Source organism: Sminthopsis crassicaudata, chromosome 2 (genome assembly GCF_048593235.1).
Source record: "Sminthopsis crassicaudata isolate SCR6 chromosome 2, ASM4859323v1, whole genome shotgun sequence".
In the NCBI taxonomy this organism is placed as follows: Eukaryota; Metazoa; Chordata; class Mammalia; order Dasyuromorphia; family Dasyuridae; genus Sminthopsis; species Sminthopsis crassicaudata.
In genome coordinates this window covers 361,519,135-361,540,244 of record NC_133618.1, presented here as the reverse complement: position 1 = coordinate 361,540,244, position 21,110 = coordinate 361,519,135, and the positions used below count along the sequence as shown (strand labels likewise).

Genomic DNA, 21,110 nt, shown 5'->3' with positions numbered 1-21,110 from the left:
ATACCTTTTCATGGCTCATTTTAGAAAGCTAAATAGAAATAATGCTCTACCTACTGTGTTACATCACCAATATTTCCCACACATAGATGATTATATTTCAGTATATCAAAAGAGACAGTGAAAACTTTCTGGGATGTCATAGTAAAGTCTACAAAGCATAATAGCTAAAGCCATTCTATACCAAAGCACTAAAAAAATCACAAGTAAGAATTTCTTGTTCAGCAACAGATAAAGTTACAACTTAGAGCAGGCTATACTTCTGTAATATAGAGATATTTCTTGAAGATTTTTCAATGTGAAAAGTCAATTATGAATACTAATAAAAAGAATAATCACTGGATCAAAAAGAAATATATTAAGTACTACTTATTACGCTTGGGAAAAATGTTAGTGTTATAATGAAAGAGTGATGATGATTCACTATTCACTTTGATAATCCCCCATTTGATAATGACTCACGGAAGGTGGTATAGAACTCCTGCAAACTGAGGGAACCATCATTGTTGTAGTCATCAAATCGGAGTAAGTCTTCTAGGGAACAACCGAGAAAGTCATTTTCCAGCGTCCCCTCCTTTGTAAGCTATTGAAAACAGAAGACAAAGGTAAATAGATTTGGAGCATATTGCAGAGAGAAAAGGGGCATCTTGGAAAAGATAAAAAAATAAAGAAGGGGATTGAATACCAAACAAGGAGGAGCAAAATTGCACACATAAAGGGACTACCTACAAAATGGCAAACATCTCAAAGAACTCTTCCTCATATGCCTTCTTTCAAAGATCTCTGTGTTGGGCCCTGATAGAGGATTATAATATTAGTATGTTAGTCTGCTTAGGGTCAAGTTACACAGGAAAGAAAATTTTCAAAGATAGGGATTTATCCAAAGCTAGACATTTTGTTAGTGGAAGTGTATAGATTAAACACTGATCTTTCAAATGCCAAGGACAGGTCTTTTCCCCCTACCACATCTAAGAAATAGAATTGTATACACAAAAAGTGAATTGCAAATCTTCCTCTATTTAAAGAACACTTAGAGCAGATATTATAACCTCATACATTAGAAACAGGATGAAGAGCATCTTGGTATGAACTTTGTCAGCTCTTGTCCTCCAAATGTCAAACATTCTTAGGGTACCATGTATATGTCTTACCCATGCTGCTGTCACTGAAGAATATTCATTTTCTATCATCACAGTAATTCTATTTGTTGTTTACCATAATTCCACATCTACACTATCACATTGTGAATTATGGCCATCCCAGTTTTAATCATATCACCCAAGCAGAATTTATTTCTTTATAATAGTTTTCTCTAAGTGAGTAAAACTAATAGCTTATCCAATTTTGTACTTTCTTCACACAAGCATAGCAAAATACAAATCTGAAACACAGATGGATAGGAAGACAGTGGGGACTTAATAAATGTTTACTGAAAGAATAACCTATAAGATTAACAAGAATTCTTGTCAGGACTAGCTTGCTTTAATCCTTGGTCCTTTAACATTTTAAAATTCATCATGATCTTACTGTACATATTATAATCATTTTCCTGGGGGAAAATGTGACTGGAAATTTAATTTGTATGCCCATTGAAGAGGACAAAAGATAAAGAAGAGTTCTTGTTTCATGCCAAGGAGGTGATGAACTTAAAATGAAGAAGGAAATGTACATTTGTAGACACGGCTAATGTGGGAATATTATTTGATTGAATATGCATATTTCATGAGGATTTTCATTTTCTTTATTTTTATTCAATTATTCATAAGGAGGATAAAGAAAAGTGGGAAAGAGAAAATAGTTAGTTCTTAATGGAAAAATAATTTTAAAAAATACTGAATACCAGAGGGATAGAAGTAGAATGGGGATTTTGCTACTGTAAAAGGGAAATTTGCACACCAGCTTTTCTGGTAGATGAGATTTCAGATTCTGGCTCTGACATATCTTTGGCCTTTCTCAAAACTCATCTTTTAGCTTTTGTTTTAGAAACAAAAATGTTCTATTACAAGTTTTTTTGTTTCAATTTTTGTTGTAAATTCTGAGACACAAAGACTTATGGTCCAAAGTTCAAAGAGCTAAAGGCCTTAAAGCTATCCCTTCCCAAAATATATATTACTTTCACTGCAAATATATAATTATATATATAGTTATATAATAATTAGAAACTGGAGGATGTAAGACTGACCAAAAAGAAAATTATACTTTGAGGAAAAGTTAAAGCTCAAAGTTACAAGGAATAGTAAAAGATAAGAGATAGAAATGAGCAGGCTTGGCATAAGAATTTAGGAAGATAATAAAATTTATTTCTTACATATTGAGTTTAGGTAAAAACTAGTATATTTTCAATCAATCAAGAATTCATAATTAATTAGGAAGATACATTCTCTTTTATATGATATTCTTGACAATAACATGATTATAAATGTTTTACAAGTTTTCCAGGTTAATATAAATATGTTCAACACATTTTAAAGCATAATATACCTAATGAAAAATTTTATCAAGATTTTCTTAGGACTAGATATCACAAAAACAATCAAACACTGACTAAAACAATTTATTTATTTCATAGTGATAAGTGTTTACACATCAGACAACTGGTTTAATCTGATTCCAATATGCAATTGAATTTTTTGTCTATGATTTTCCTTTAAAAATGGATACAGTGTACAGGAAAAAGATAGATTTTCCATTGAACAAACGACTAATAGACAGAAGGTGGAGCTGAAAAGGCCATTAGAGATCACCTATTACTTCTTCCCTCATTTTATCAGTGAAGAAACTGAAGTCCAAAATGAAAAATGCATTGTAAGAAGACACATATATCAAATAGCAGTATCATAACTTAAATTTTAGTGCTTATGGGTTTGAGTACTTCATTTAATATTGCACACATATTATAACTGGTTTAAAGCAAAGTGTTTTAAGATAACATTGGAAGTAATATGGAGAGATATAATAAAAATAAATAAAATTATTCACAGTACAATAAAGAGAAATCACATTAGGAATTTAATTTTTCAAAGCATTTTATATAATGTTTTATTTGAACTTCCTTACAAAGCTATGAATGGAATACTATTATTATTTTCAATAGCAGGTAAAGGAAAATAAACATAGAAATGTCAAAGCTCTTAAGTTCCTGAAGCAAGATTTGAATTCAAATTTTTCTGAATCTAAATCCTATGGTCGATATAGTATGACATCTAGATGTCCTAGACATGAGATAAATGATATTGTGGCAGTACAGTATGGTCACAAAAGTTAAAATTAAATAAATCTTGAGGAATGAATAAATGAATCTTTATGCTGTTCTGAGCTACCCACCACTTGACAGTGATCAGGAGCAGTTAAATGACATCAGTCTGATAAACTAGACTGTTGGGAAGAACTGAACAAGATAAATTCAATGATTTATGCTAGGTTTGAGAACTGTCATTTTCTGACAATATCAAAATTGACCTTATAATGATTTTGAAATAGGCGACAATGAGATAGATAATCACATTTGTCAATATAAGTAACCTTAGTCTTATAATAACCTGGAAATGGGAATTCAGATCAGCAAGGGGAATTAGAGTACTGCTCATACAGGTTCCTTACTGACAAGTCAGATAAAGAGCCTGCACCCTGATACCTTCCTCTAATCTGGTTGTGTTTATGTTGGTTTCTAGCACTAGGGAGTAGATGAACCTTGGACTTATGCTTTGTTGCTCTGACATAAATGGCTGATAAGAATAACAAAAAACATTACTCCTTTAAAACTTTCATAAAATGAAAAAAAAAAAGATGACTGAAGAATTTTGAAGGAATTTCTAGAAAACTAGTCTAACTTATGGACTGTGAGCCCTGAAACTGGATAGAAAAAACTTATTAGGAAAAATTCTGACAAGTTAAAACAACAATTATTGTTAGGACTGGTAAAACATTTTAAAATGTATCATTCTCATCTTAACCAGTTACATTAAATAATATTCAAAGTAATAAAACTAAATAAATAAATAAACAAACAAATCCTTATATGTTAAATAAAAAGGATCTATGAAAGTGAAATCAACCATAAGTTCCAAGATCAACTTAGGACAGAGAAAAATATATTTTTTATTGAAAATTGACTTACTATTCATAAGACTAACACATTTTTACTGGGTTGTTTGATTTATTATTAAAAGAAAATCCAACTGGTATAGAATAATTTAACTGCTTTATATTATAGAGATTTATAAAGGTAACTTTCAATATGTCAAATTTGAAAGAAGAAATGACATCCCAATGGCCATGCTTGTAAATGGAATCTTCTTTCTATAAGGAGGAATTTCTTTAATTCCATAGGGTGAGCTACTCAATGAAGGTATCTCTTGTAAGTGAAACCTGATTTTTCTGATAGAAAGTAGAGCAATAATTATTTTTTAATGATCTTAAATATTATGACAAATTGAGATTCAACTTTCAGCTGAATTTACTCATATTCCGTACCAAAAAAATATACACTTGCTACTCAATTAATTTCTAAAGCCATTCACAAGGGTAAGCCACTTTTCCTCTTTGATTCTCTGGTGCTTTGATTTCTGATTTGTAAAATGGGGATGAGGAATGTCCCTCTGATTCATTTACTATCTCAGTGAGTATCAGATGAGATAATGAATGTGAGTGTAAAAACTACAAAGTGGGACACAATTGTGAGCTACCATATAAGGATTCTATCCTGTCCTTTGCACACAGATTCAGAAATGTCAGTGAAGGAAGGTTCAAGGATACTCAAGGCCAGTTTTTAATATGATTCTGTTTCATAAATATATTTTGTTGAACTTTGACCCAGAAATAAGTGCACAGAAAGCAGAAGCAAGATTGAGAATGTACAATGGCAAAAAGTGAAAGAACCAATAGACAATTTAACTGAACTTAATTGAAAAAGCTTTGAGATTACAATTAAAAGCCAAGGATGTGAACCCCAGCTCTGTTGCTTAATACATATATCATTTTGGATAAGTTGTCTGGAGTTGTATAAATTGTCTCAAAGGTTCTACACTCTCCCCTCCCCACACAAAGACAGAATACACTCTACCATGATCAAAAAAAGTTTGATATATTGGCTTAAGCAATGGATTTGGGAGTCAGGGTAACATGAGATCAAATCCTACCTAAAAAATTTATCAAGTATTTGGTCTCAGGGCAAAGGTAGTTGATAGAACATTTGGTTGGGAGACAGGAAGATTTTAATTCAAATAGGGCATCAGATTTGAACTCACCGTGCTACTATGAGAAAATCACTTAACCCGTATTAGTTTCATCTATGCTTGACTATTCTAAAAGTCTCTTGTGTCCGCCCATAAATTAACCATAGGGGTGCTAAACAGGAGGATGCTTTTTTCTTGCTTCTTCTTGACATTACAATATTATCAGTAGACTAATGATAATACCTAACATTTATATATCTCTTACTATGTGCTAAGCACATTTTGATTAATAACTCATTTGATCCTCACAATCTCTCTGGAATGTAGATGCTATTATTTTTACAGATAAAGGAGCTGAGGCAAATAGGTTAAGTGATTGGATGGGGTTCCACAGCTAATAAGTGTCTGAAGCCTAATTTGAACTCAGAACTTCTTGTCTGTAGGTCCCTTGAGTCAATTAACTGGGTTAGTGCTTAATAGTTCTTCAGCCTATCCTCAAGTTATACCTTACCAATTGTCAGGTATAGGCCTGGATTTTTCAATCATTCAGTTCCTTAGTGAGAAAAAAAATCAATGTTTGCCTCATATCCCTGAACTGTAAATTGGGGATAATAATAGCACCTATTATTGGAAGGATCGTTATGGCAACTCTGAACAATATGCTAAAAAGCAGAGACATCTACCAACAACAGTGCCTGAAGCCAAAAATGTGGTATTTCCAGTAGCAGTTGGACTAGAAAGAAATTTGATCAGTTCAGAATCAATGCTTTGAAATGGTGGTTCTGAAGAAGATTTTTGGAAGTTCCTTGGAGAGCAAGGAGATCAAGGCAATCAATTCCTTCAGAAAGAAATTAATTCAAACTATTAATTGGAAGATCAAATATTAAGCTGAAGCTAAAATTTTTTGACCACAACATACAGGAATTATTGGGAAAGAGCCTGATGTTAGAAAATATAGAAGGTAAAAGAAAGAGATGACAGAAGATGAGATAGATAGATGTCATGGAAGCAATGAACATGTGATTAAACAAACTTCAAGAAACAGTGGTGGATAGAATATTATCCATGGGTTCACAAGAAGTTGGATGAGTGAATGTTGAACAACAGCAACAACAAATAACACCTACACCCAGGTTTATACTGAGGACCAAATATTATATTCCTAAAACACTTAACCCATTACCTAGAATATCATAAGTCCTATAGGAATATTAGTTATTATTATTTTATGTTGATTTTGATTTCTTTGTGACTTACTTTCCTCTTCTATAAAATTAAAATTTTGGATTAATAACCTCTAAGTTGACCTACCTCTAGGTCTATGGTCCTGTGAAAATATCAAGAGGGAAATTAAAGTTTAAAGAGAGGATACCATGTTAAAATTGTGACAGAGACAGAGCTCTGCAGTCTGCATCTGGTGATATTTCCATTATACCATACTACCAAAACAAATTCAGAAACAGCTTAATTTCTGGACTAAGGAAGGTCATTCTTCTGTTTTTTGCTTTGCTGTCTCTAGTACTATTACCATGATGAATTCAAAAGGTCAGGAATTGGTAATTAAAGGTAAGAATCTGCAGTTTATCATATTTGACTTCTCAAAATATTTGTCAATAAGCACAAACTTGGAGAAGAACCCAACCTGTTATTTATTCTAGCATTATTTCCATTAGGAGGAAAGAACTTCAGGGGAAAAAGGATATCCTTTCCTAATTAAAGCACTTGAGAACCACTCTAAAGTGTATATTTTGCTAGTTAGCAGGGAAGACTTCAGAGCATGTTTGAAAATAACAATTGTGGGTGATTGGTAGAATGAAGTGATAGGTATGATTTTGTTTTTGATAATATTTTGAACTGATCTAAACGAAAGATTGCCAACATCTGGGAGAAAAAATAAAGGAACACCACTTCCAAGATGGATTTCTATATCTCCTTTACATTAATAAGACAGTCAACATTTACTATTCCTAGAGGATTTCAATTATGTTTCACTTAATTTATACACTGAATAAACAATATACTGACCTGAGTCAGTTCAGAGATGCTGAGGTATCCATTGCTATTGTAATCTAAGTACTTGAAGAGAGATTCCACAAGGAATTGTTTCTGGGATGATGAGTCTGGACCAGGATCTCTGCTCTGTGTGTGACGGTGGGCTTGTAGGTCTAATAGAATGTGCTTTAGACGACTGTAGTCAGCCATGGTGCATGTGTCACCTAAAAGAGAATACTCGATTAGTGTACCTGGAGTGATTTAAAAGAACTCAGTTTCAGCTGATGAAAGACTTGAGGAAGCATTATAATCACCTTTCATAAAAATATGAGACCTGCTTATTTTCACTTAGAGATTTAAAGACATGCAAACATATTTCCAGACTGGAGAGCAAGTTTTTTTTTTTTAAATCAACAATATAAAGTTGACCTTCCTTTAAATACAACAGGTTCATTTTTGATCCAAGATTATTTAAAAATAGTTAAGGATATATAAAAATATATATATATGTATATATATATATGTATATATATATATATATATATATAGTTATAATCAGGATATAGACAGAAATCTTTAGACAATCTCTGCTTTAGAAAAATGAGAAATGACACTCTGTATCAATCATTGACTCTTTCTATCAGTGACTACACAGTGAATATTGTTAGAATCATGAGGCATTTTGGCAAATGGAGCATGAAACAGTCAATGACACAGTATTTTTTTCTCAATACTGATGCATTCCAGAGGGAACCTGAATCAGGTACAGGAAGATAAACTATTCTTGGCACACTAATAGAGTTATGGAGCCATACTAAAATGAGTGATGAGCCCAAGATTGTCTACTATGCAGCTGAATTTCTGAAAGAGTTATAATGTCAATGCCAAACTGGGGACTTGATTACTTTGTTCGCTTTTTTTTTTTAAAATCATGAATTATGAAGCCAAGATTTTGATTGTGGAAGTTGGTAAGGTAAATGCCATTTAACTAATGAATCAATTCATATGACTATTATTGCCCATTTCATGGAATGGCATTTGATCTAGTGAAAATTTATACTGATTTTTGAAAGAGAGAAGTAGAAAACTTTTTATAAAAGCACCAATTATAAATTGTGAAACCATTTTATAGCTTCCCAAAATTCAGTTCAGGTAAGCAACATATTACTCTCAAATAAACTTTAAAAGACAAATGGATTTGTGAGAGAAAATATGGTAGGGAATTGGATTCCCATGAATGAAGACCTTAGAACACTGTTAAGCTTTTATTGACAAAACTGTTAACAGAGGTGAGAGAGGGAAAATATGGTGGGATTGGATTGGAAATGAGATCAACTACATTGCAATCCAAGAAAAATAGGGGGCAGTGAAGAAGACTGATAAATGATATTTTCCTTCTATTCCTTAGAAATAGGTGCTAAGTTCATGAATTTATAAGTTTCTGGAGGAGTTTATAAAAGGCAAGGCTGTCTAAACTTCAAGCTGGACACGTCTACTTGCCTTGTTACAGAAGTGACTGAGAGGATTTTTGTGTAAGTTTTCATACCAAATACTATTACTACCTGGGTTTCATAAAGGTCTTTCTTCAAAACTTTGCAGATAGGAAAAATTTTTGAACAAGACTTTTGGCCCTAAATTGAATCTCAAAAGTTTGTCAATTTATATTTTGCTGCTATTTAGCTGTAATAAAGATTATGTTATAACAGAATTCATGAAAGATGAATCTGAATGACAGTGAAATTTCATTTTGCCTTATCAGTAAACACCTTACCTACTCTATGTATCCCTGAATGATACAGTGTTATTACAATTTCAAGAGAAAAAGGTGACGAGAAGAAGCAATATATTAAATAAATAAAATTATTTGCCTCATTTGATAGAACTAAGCCTTTCTGAAATCTTGGAACACTGGTTACTGTCACAGGTAACCATTTGTTTTTATTCTGTATATTCAAATGCTTATGTTAATACAACTTTGATCCTTTACATAAAAAGCTGTATATTCCATACATAGTGAGGTAAGATATATAATTTTTGAAAATATCTACCATGTCTCCTATTTAAAGGTGATGGCAGATGCTAATCTTGAATGTCCATATGTCCCACTGAGATGCATAGCAGGAGAAGAAAATCAAGAGTTGAATAAGATACTGAAATTAATGGGAACACACATCAGCAGTCAATCAGTAATCCTTTATAAAGTGAAGATTATGTTCTAGGCACTACACTATGGCCCTGTGTTAAAAAAAATAAAAAAAAATCATTTCTTGCCTTCAAGGGACTTACAATCTAATAGGGGAGGGAAGATGTAAACAAATATAAATATAATTAGATGAACAGAATATAAAAAGTAAATGGGAAACAATAGCATTAAATAGGTTTATGGAAGGTTTCCTATGAAAGGTTAGGAGTCAGAGAAGAGAAGGAAAAGCTTTCCAGGCATGGAGGAACAGCAATAAAAAATGTTTCGAGCTGACAGATGGAATATCTTGGTGTAAAAAATAGGCAGGAGACAGTGTCACTAGATCAAAGTATACATATCTGACAGTAAGGTATAAGATGACTGAAATTGCAGAAGCAGGCTAAGTAATAAAGGGCTTTGAATCCAAATAGAGAAGTTTATATTTTATCCTCAAGGCAGTAAGAAGGTGGTAGAATTTATTGAGGTGGGGGGGTGACATAATTGAAATTGCACTTTAGGAAAATTGATTTAATGGCTGAATGGAGAATGGATTGGCAGGGAAAGATGAGGCAACTAATCCCCTCTCTACCACAATAGGCTATTGCAATAATTTACTATAAGGATTTAAAAAGAGTGATAACAGAGTCAGAGGATAGAAGGGTAAGTATTCAAGAGATGGCAAAAAGGTGAAATCCACAGGTCTTGGGAGCAATTTGGATATGGATACTGAGAGATAATAAATAATCCAGAAAAACCTCCATGTTTAGAGCTTTAGAGATAGTAAGGAAGGTGATGTCCACTACTATAGCAAGTAAGATAAGATGGGGGGGAGGTTTGGCTGAAAGAAAATTTGTCTAATACGTTCACTGACAACCAGATCAATATGTGGGAGGAGTTGTAGATGCCAAATTGAAGATCAGCAGAAAAATTGGGACATGAAAGATACATTTGAGAGTCAACATAATGCAGATGGTAACCAAATTCATGAGAGTTCAAGAAATCACAAAGATAAGTAACAGAGAGAAAAAAAGAGGATCCAAACAATGATCATTAAAAACACGAATTTAGCACCTACTTATCAAGATTGGTTCTTTAAAGCAATAAGCTATTTAATAGTAGTGATGGGGAATCTACTCTGAAAGTCTTGTGTACCTTGACCTAATCTCTTCCACACTTCCTATTGGAAGCACTGGCTTTTTTTTTTTTTTTGTCCTTGAAACCGCTCTAATCTCTCATCTTTGCTGAGCAGAGAGAATTGTGTGGTTTCATCCCAGCTTCAGTTTATTGTAAAAATATTAACGCCCCAAATTTCTAATTATTGCTGTGTCCTACATATATTATCTATCTGATCATTAAGGGACAGATAAACTGTGGGGGATGATTAATTGACCTTGAAATTTAGCATTGTCATTAGAATTAGTTTGTACCACTAAGAAAATGATCCAAAATGAAATTTCAATAAGTACCCTGGATGCTATGTGAAACATTCCTGCCTTTTCATAAGAACAGGCTATGACATTGCCATTAACACAAATGGGTTCAGAAATGTTGGAGAACAATACTGTATATGTGATTTTTGCATATAGTAGCTGGCTATTATTTTCCAGCATTGATTCTTATAGCAGCGTCTTATCATCAAGCCTTCAGATTTTAAGAAAGGTTGGAGTTCCAGCTGCTAATTCTTTCTTGCTTAGAATATTAAAAAGCAAGATTCAGTTGTAATTGTTCACTCCCACATAGGACTTGTTTTGTCACAATACCAGAGGAGCCCAGCAGGACTACCTAGGAAGTAGTGTTTGCATATAGACACCAAACAGCTGGCAAAATGCACATGCTAAGAATTTGGGAGCTAATTGGGAATGTGAATTATAAACTCTGCTCAGTCCTGCATCTTTAGACTACTTGGAGTCATGGAAGTCTCATCACCACAACAGATCTAATTGTCAGTGTCTCTTCTATTTAATTTAGGAAACGATCCAAGATTCAAGTTCTTCATTGCACATTCAGTGACCTCATCTGTCAAAAAACATGGGGAGTCCTAAAAGTTGTACATTGGCATTGATCAAAAACTTCATCTTGTGATTTGAAAGCTGGATTCTAGGTCACATAGTTTGGCATGTGAGAATTGTATGCCATGGTGTAAAGGTTTAAAATAGTTCTGCAGAGATCTGAGAATCTGAACTGTGCCCAGTAAGGCTATTTGAATAACGACTAGAAACAAACCTACAACTATCAGAAAGGATGCATTATTGACCCTCTTTTCACTCTAATATTCTTTTCTCCTATGATAGAGAAGCTCCTAAAGCTGGAAATTCATTTTCATCCTGGGCTTCTGAAAACCTGAGTATCGTCTTCACCTTTCTCATCTTTTTGTATGATTCATTTGCTTTTCCTAGAATTTATATTTTAAAGAAGATGTCCTGGTCAATCATGATTTCATTCTGTTCAAAGTTCCTCTGCAAATGGGCTATTTCATCTCTTGGGATTTGTGACACTTCTACATGTATACCTTCTCGGCCTCATTTTATTTTTTCAAGGATTTTCTTATCCCATTAGAATAAGTACCTTGTGGGAAGGAGCAGTCCTACATTGTACAATTTGAAAGGGCTTCATAAGTATTAAACTACCATGTCAATTGATAATTCAAAAATTGATTAATTCTACATATTTTATCCATCTAAAGAATTGTAAAAAATTGTAAAAGCCAGAGATAATTTCTGTCCTTTCTTTAATACAATATAACCTCTTTCAAACCATGGCAATTTCCATCAGAGGACCTTGAAAGGGCCTTTGCTCAGTAAAGGTTTATGTCATACATATCACTTATAACTAGCTCTAAAAGGGTGGAGAAAGTAATTTGTTTTCAGACAAAAATTCTTCAGTGGGATGGAGGCATCCAAAGAGAATTAAGAAGGGGATTTTTTGAGGTTAGGTACAAGAGCTTTTCCTCAGGGACACCACATGGTCAAATAAAAAAAGTCCAGGCTGAAAAAAGAATAAGGAAGTAAGAACATAGATACTGAAGAAAAATTATTCCATCATCAAAATTTTATTACAAGTTAGTAGAAACAACATCTCAGAGTACGTCTTTATTACTTGTCAGTAGACAGCAAAGCAAAGAAGCTGATGAAAGTATGAAAAACAGTGTAATAATTTTCTCCTTTTCTTCAATCATCCTGTGTGTTTATAATGTGATATGGTTTTTCTCTAGTGAGGCTGGAAAATGTTCAAAATCCTTAGTCATATTGAGAAGTAAACAGCCACAATAGTTGAAGCACATAGTGTATGTAGCTACATTATCTAAAATGGTTTTATACCTTTCTATTGCTATTGCTATTTAGTCATTTTCAGTCATGTCTAACTCCTCCTGATCCCATCTAGAGTTATTTTGGCAAAAATACTATTGTAGTTTAGTATTTTCTTCTCCTGTAGATTTTATAGATGTGGAAACTAAGACAAACAAGGTTAAGGTACTGGCCAAAGGTGACACAGCTAATCAGTGTCTGTGGCTAGATTTGAACTCAAGCCTTCCTCACTCCAAGCCTGATCCTCTATCCATTCAGCAACTTTGCTGCCATATGCTAAAATTTCTGCAATTATAATAATAATAATTGTGATAAAGTTCCTTATATCTACAATATAATTTAGTGGTAAATGTTGCAAAATATAATCTAGTTTAGTGGACTTTATTGAATGTGTGTGTTTAGGGCTAACATAAAACTGTGTTTTGGAAAATCATTTTAGTGCCTAAATTCAGGAACAATTGGAATAGGAAGAGATCTGAAAGAGACTCAAGAGTAGGGTATTACAATAGTACAGGCAAGACCATTCCAAACTGATGTCTGTGTCATAGAAGAAAATCAAGTATATTTGAGATATGTTGAAAAAATAAAATAAAGAAGGCTTTGTAATAGTCTGACTATAAGGGGAGAGGAAATATAAAGGATAGTAAGGAGTTGGAGTGTAACTACTGAAGATGAACTTGGCTTTGGTGATATTAAGTTTATGATATCTACTTCACACCTACTTTGAGATGTCACAAAGGCAATTGGAGATACAAGATCAGAGGTGAATGCAGAGTTTGCAGTAGGATAGAGCTATTTGCAAAACCAGCATAGTTGGAAAATAAAATCATGGTTAGTAATGAAGTCACTATATAAAGTAGTATAGAGAGCAAAGAGAAGAGTGTTCAAGAGAGAACATTGCAGGAAATTAGTGATTACAGGGCATAATCTAGATGAGGATTAAAGAAGTAGACTCAATAAAAGGAGCCTAAAAGGTAGGAGATAGAAATAGAGGGGCAGAAGAGAATACTATCCATAAAAAACTGAGAAAAGAAAGCATAAAGAATGTTCAACAATGTCAAAGATTTATTCATGTCTAAGGGATTAAGGATTGAGGACAAGTGTATGTAATTTTCAACTAGCTAGATAAATCTAAAAAAGGAATAAAGAGAGGACAATTCTAAAGCAAATGGGAGCTGAAAATCCTGCCACTGAAAGAACAGAGCTTTCAAGGCAGCTGATTGGATCTGAATCTATTCAGCAAACAGCTTTTGCCCTAAAAAAATGCTGGTCAAAATGTTAGAGGGTTCAAATGGTGGGAAAGAATGGTGATAGTAGTATAGAATAATCAGACTTTGCCCTGAATTGGGACACTTTGAAAGTATTAGAAACCTTGAGTGTCCTAAATCTATAACTTCTAAACACTTGGAATAATATAACATGGAAAGAAAACATTAATATGACCAATTCAGAAGGGCTCCAGAGCCAAATCATAACATTGCCTAAAGTCAGGAATTAAGCTGAAGAATGAGGAAACAAAACAAAAAAACAACCAAAAAATATAATTAGAAAGAATCATTTTGGAGAAAGGTAGCTCAAAACACAAATGCTGAAAACCAGAATGACTTAAAATACATATAAACAAAGTCTCAGATGAAAAAAAAAAAAACATTCCTTAAAAAACTAAACAAGAAATCCTGGAAAAGATGAAATAGACTTTATCAAAAAATAAGAGTAAGAAATATATTTTCCACCTAAATCAAATGAATGACTTAAGGAAAAAATAGAAAAAAAAAGAGAGCTGTGGAAGAAAAAAGTAGAAAAATAATCAATATTTGCTCAGAAAAATTAGTAAACCTTGCCAAAGAAATAAAGTCCCTAAACTTATAATTGAACAAATATAAGCCAATGAATTCATGAGGCAAGAAGAAATTTTTTTTAAAATCAAAAGCCTGAAAAAATAGACAAAATGAAAGAAATTTCATTGCAAAACTAAATAATCATAACAGAGCAGAAATAAAATTTAGAAATATTCACATTATTGAATTATCATGACCAAAAAAAATCCTGAATATCTAATTTCAAGAAAATTTTAAATAAAACAGATTAGATGTATTAAAATTATAAAGATAAGTAGAAATTAATAGAATTAACAGTAACATATGGGAAAAAAAACTCCCCAAAGTAAAACTGTCTAGGAACATCACAGTCAAATACTAAAGGTAGCAAGCAAATGAAAGAAAAAAAATTCTACAAATAGTGAAAAATAAAGCATTCAAATAAAAAAGAAACAGTTTGGATAACACATGTAGGAGGACTATATCAAAACTGAGAACCTGGAATAAGATATAGAAGGCAAAGGATAATGGCTTACAAGCAAGAACAACTGAGTCATACATGGCAGAGACAAGATGCTTCTCTCTGATCTTCTTTACAACCCTTACAATAATTACAAAATTCAGCCTCTGAATTAGCTCTGGACCAGCAGAGCCCACAAATATTGTGAGTGCAACAAATTATCAGCAGAAGATAATTTCAAAGACAGCCAGAAAATGTCTGTTTCACTTGTAAACGGGAGGGAGGCAGCCAAAGCAACTAGCTGAGTACAAACACCAGCACAGACAGGACAGAACCTTGGGGCATTGCTGACTCTCCCAGCATTGCAGATACTACATGGCAGAGAATCTCCAAGGGGAGATACAGAAATCTACATCAATGTTGGCCACTCTGCCCTGGTTACAAGCCAGTAGATCAGTAGAGAAGTTATAAAACATCCAACACAAATACAAAAGATCCAAACGCAAATCCCCAAATTCAAGAATCTCAGGGGACCTGGCCATGCCCACCCAACACCTGGAATGAATCAGCACTGACCCAGCACAGCTGCAGCCACTTGGAAAACTCACCCACCCTAAAAGCAGACCTTAGCATAACTTTAAAAAAAGTAAAAAAGTAAAGAGGACTCTAACAATTGACAACTTTTATGGTGAAAGAAAAGAAAAGATCTCAAACCCTGAAGAGACTAGGCAGATTGACTCCAGATGAAGCCCCAAAAGTTGATATAACCTGGTCCCCATCACACAAGGCTCTCCTAGAAGAAATTAGAAAGGATCTTAAAAGAGAGCTAGGAAAAAAAATGAGGAAAGAAATTGAAAGCCTTGCTAGAGGATTTGGAAAAAGAACAATTGGAATAGGAAGACTTAGTAATAGACTTAGTAAAATAGAAAAAGCATATAACTCATTAAAAGATAGATTTGATAAAATGGGAAAAGAAAGCAATGCCCAGAAAAACAGAATTTGTGAAACAGAAAAAGAAAAGAACTCTTTAAAAAATAGAATTTATGAAATGGAAAAAAAATCCATAGAAAAAAACTCATTTAAAAATTAAATTGGACAAATACAAAAAGAAGCAAAAAAAAGTTAATGAAGAAAATAATGCTAAAATTCAGAATTGAACAAATGGAAACAAATGACTCAATAAGGCAAAAAGAATTAGTCAAGTAAAACAAAAAAAATGAAAAAATAGAAAAAAAAATATAAAATACTTAATTGGGAAAACAACCGACCTGGAAAATAGATCTAGGAGGGACAATCTAAGGATTCATTGGACTCACTGAAATACATGATGAGAAAAAGAGCCTAGAAACTATCTTTTGGGAAATCATCAAAGAGACCTGCCTGGATATCACAGAAACAGAAGGTAAACTGACCATTGAAAGAATTCACCAAATGCCTCCTGAAAGAGACCCCAAAATTAAAACCCCAAGGAATATCATGGCTAAATTTTAAGAACTATTGAATGAATGAAAAAATATTACAAGCAGCCAGAAAGAAATAATTCAAATACCAAGAAGCCACAATAAGGATAACTATTTAGCATCTGCCACTTTAAAGGATCAAAGGGCTTGGAATCTGATATTCTGAAAGTGAAACTCACTCTCATCAGATATGGCTCGAAGAAAGAATATTTGATATATTTTGTTTCACCGAGAAACATCTCTCATCTTATAAAAAAGTGGAAAAGGGGAAAAGGAAAGGAGTAGGCTAAGTAGAAGGGAATACAGAAATAGTAGGGGAAAGATGTAACAAAGGGGAAGGGTCTCTAAAGGGGGAGGACTGCTTGAAGCAAGTAGTGCTCATAAGTCAAATACTGGGGAGGAAAGGGGAAAAAGAAAGAGAAAAGTATAATTTGGGATTAATAGGATGATACAGAATGAGTAGTTTTAATTGTAAATGTGTATGGGGTGAACTCTCCCATAAAATGGAAGCGGATAGCAGACTGGATTAAAAGCCAGAATCCTATAATATGTTGTTTATAAGAAACACATTTAAAGTAGAATGATACATAAAGAGTAAAGATAAAAACTGGAGTAGAATCTATTATGCTTAAGGTGAAATAAAAAAAGCATATATATGCTTTATATATATTATATATATATGTACATACACACACACATAAATATATATATATATATATATATATATATATATATATATATATATATATATATATATATATATATAACATATCTTGCTAAAGGGTACCATAGATAACAAAGCAATAACAATACTAAACATATATGCACCAAGTGGTATAGCATCTAAATTCCTAAAGGAGAAGTTAAGAGAGTTGTGAGAAGAAATAAACAGCAAAACTAAAATAATGAGAGATCTCAACCTTGCTTTCTCAGAACTAGATAAACCAAACCACAAAATAAATAAGAAAGGAGTTAAAGAGGTAAATAGAATACTGAAAAATTTAAGTATGATAGATCTTTGGAAAAAAATTGACTGGAGACAGAAAGGAGTACACTTTCTTCTCAGCAGTTCATGGAACCTATATAAAAATTGACCATATATAACCTAAAATATGCTTATTATTCAGTAATTGTAGAGTTTCAAGTATAACTGAATTGTGTTGTGAAGGTATCATAAGTAATTTCAGAGAAGGCAAAGCATTTTTAAGTAAACAACTGAATTTATCAACTCTGAGAAAATTCTCAACTGAAGGACCTCATAACTCACATATATTTTATACATTATATTTGTAGTTACTCTATTCCAAATTAGGAAAAGATGAAGTGGTTCAAACTTGTTAAAGCTCAATGAATGATATGTGAGTGTTGAAATAGGAAATTTAGAATGGATAGCTCTAAATTAAAAAAAAACCCTTATAAATATGGAAGACACAGAACTTTTTAAAAGTCAAAATTTTCTTTTTCATAAGAAAGGATGAAAAGATAGCATAATTGATCTTTTTATTAATCTTCTGATCTAAGCAAAGTTTTATTCTGATCTTCTCCTAAATGTCTAAAATAGTTTTGAGCTCATTTACTGAGGATTCACCACTGATTGTTGGTTGTATAGAAGTAGAAAAGTGCTTGAGGGATTATAGATTTTTTAAAAAAGAATGAGGAATATATTTTTTGAAGATGTTAATAAGGGACATTGTTTTAATGAGCAACAGAATGTATTTTTGTTGAGAGTTTTATATTTGTTAAAAAATAATTTAATCGAGGAGAAGAAATAATACTTATTGAATTTTGTTTGAAAAATTAGAAAGAAAAAATGCTGAGGTAATAGATTTTCAAAAATTCTCTTACTTCAATCACTTAAATTTATATTAGATACATTCAGACAAATGTTTAAACCAAGTTGTGTTACAATTCCCACCTCGGCAACTTATTTTAACTTTTGTTTGAAAGTAGTTGGTAACACAATTACTGGCCCTGGAATCATAACAGCTTGAGATCAGATCTCACTTCTTGCCCTTACTAGTTGGGTGATCTTAGACAAATTAGTTAATTAAGTAGGTCTCAATTTCCTCTTTGACAAAACATGGATAATTTAGCACTTACCTAATAGTGCTGCTATGAGTATCAAATTGGACATTTTCAAAGTACTTGCCAGCTCAAAAGTACAATATGAATAAATATCATCATCATCATCATCATCATCATCATCATCATCATCATCATCATCATCACCATACAGCAAATATATACAAGTTCTTTTCCTCTTTTGTCTACCAACTGACTCAAACCTATAGTATATGATAGGGAAAAGAGCATGGGATGGTAGCAAACAATCCACAATTATTTCTGAAATACCAATCTTGAGTCAACTGTTTCAATGAATGAGGGAAAAAATTCTGCTCTTTAGTCAATTTTCCTCTCTATGTCCAATAATAGACCTTCTAATACATGAGGCTAGTTTATTATGTCTAAATGTTTCTTATATCCTGTTTTTCTTCAAACCTTAAAAGATAAATGATCATCTAAAGATAAACATAATATTTTATTTGTAATAAAGGACCAAATTTCTGCACAAATGTGTTTTCTCAGCTACTGTAATTGTAATACTGACTTTTGCCTGACAAACACTAGAGAAAGGAGAAGAGTAGAAAAAATGTACAACTGAGAGGTTATTATATTTCTTTGAAGTTATAAAGAGAAAATAATTATTGTAATATTATATGGGTATGATTAAAGCCTCACACATCTGATCAACTATAATTTCTTTACACCAAAACTAACAACAGTGAGTATAGATATATATATGTATATATCTATACACACATATATGCAAATGTGTTTCATAAACATGTGAAAGTACTTTAAAAGTCTATTACTGAAATAATACGTGTACAATGTTTGCTGAGAAATCACAAAATTTGCATTAGTGGAGTCTAAATAAACAGATTTTGAATAGTGACTCAGAAATAAGAAGAGAAAAAGGATAAGTATATATTAAGTATCAATTATGCACAATAAATTGTACTAAGCAACTTGCAAATTCTTTATTTGATTCTCCCAATAACCCTGGAAACTAAATACTATTATTTTTCCATTCTGTGAATAATGAAAGTAAAGGAAACTAGATGTTAAGTTATGAACCAAGGTTAACACAGCTATGTATTGGATAGCATGTTTGAACTTAAGCTTGTTTTGAGAAGAAGCCCAAGAATTATATCAATTGTGCCACATAGCCACCTTACACTGAGGTTAAGGTTTTTTTTTTTAATGGAAGATCTTTATGAATATATTAAGTTATTACCTCTTTTCTCCCAAACATCCATATATATATATATATGTGTATATATATATAATATATATATACATATATATTACATATATATATGTATACATATATACATATATACATATATACATATATATATATATATATATATATATATATATATATATATATATATATATATATATATATATATATATATATATATATATATATATATATATATATATTCACACTGTTCCCTCTATCTGGAATGCTCCATTCTTCCAGATTGCCTCCCTTTGCCCAATAAAAATTATTTTTGGCTCCATAATTCCCACTAGGCTCAAAGAGGGATAGGTACCATTGATGGTACCCATTTTCATTTATCTCTTCTACTTCTTTCAGGTCTCTCTTAGTTCACAATCTATCATTTTCTGAGTTCAGAAGGTCTGTCAAGTTTCTATTTTACACCTAGCTCTCTAATTGTGCATTCTTCAGTACCATCACTCTTTGAGCTAGAGGGAGCTGTAGAGTCAAAAATTTAATAGCATTTAAGGAGATTATAATAGGAAGAGCCCAGGCACATCCTCATTTAATTTCTGAGTCTTATCCTAAGACTCGGTATTTTGTTTCATTTTAGTTTATAAAACTAAATCTTTTTGTATAATATTGTTAATTTGTGTGATAGCATAGCCCAGAGTATAAAGAAGTATGGTAAAATCCAGAACTCCTGGATTAAAGACCTATATACAAATACTGGTCATGGGACACTGGGCAACTCACTTAATGACTTAGTGGTATAGAAAAAGTTTAAATTCTATAAGTTTTATAAGAGGTGCAGAGACCTGCCATTAGCAGAGGGAGGAGTGCACAATCTTAGGAATTCCCTTTACTAATGAAATCACAGCTCCAGTTTCTATAAGAATTCCTGGAACATTAATGACTAGAAAGAGGTAATTAGTTTAAGTGTAACAAAGATCACAATGTTTCCCAGGTTAGATGAAGAAAGAGAAAAATCTCCTCATGGGATAGAAGGAAATTAAATAACAGTACGACAAATCAAAGAGTAGAATTAAAGTAAAAGAGTTAGCAGAGATGGGTAAGACATATATGGATACAAGGATCAGGAGTAGAATTTATTAGGAAAAAAAAGTAGAGATAGTAATCCTTGATCTTAGAAAAAGTCAAAATTAAGTGTACAGTTAAGAGAGAAATCTGCACAGTATGTCAGCCCTATTAATATTGTTTCAGATGCATGTTTACATATGGGTAAATGCTTGTGTGCCCGTGTGTGCGTGTGTATGAATATGTGTGGGATATACATGTGATGAAATTAAGGTAGCAAATCCTTGTTGGAAATAAACATGTGACAAATTCAGAATGGTCATTCTCTTTGCCAAAAGCTAGGTTTAGTTAGAAGAGGTTCCAGACAAAATAAGAGGTAAAATAAGCACTAGGAGT

The 21,110-nt window shown here is 32.3% G+C and overlaps 1 protein-coding gene across 7 annotated transcripts in view; it reads right to left on the bottom strand.

Moving 5' to 3' along the window:
* FSTL4 (follistatin like 4) overlaps nucleotides 1–21,110 on the bottom strand; it is an 816,112-nt gene that overhangs the window by 306,223 nt on the left and 488,779 nt on the right. For all 7 annotated transcript variants that reach the window (XM_074290936.1, XM_074290937.1, XM_074290938.1 and 4 more), the window contains 2 exons: nucleotides 7,197–7,387; nucleotides 460–580 (listed from right to left, as the gene is read on the bottom strand). In XM_074290936.1, the coding sequence (XP_074147037.1) occupies nucleotides 460–580; nucleotides 7,197–7,387 (312 nt within the window). The remainder of the gene's footprint in view (nucleotides 1–459; nucleotides 581–7,196; nucleotides 7,388–21,110) is intronic.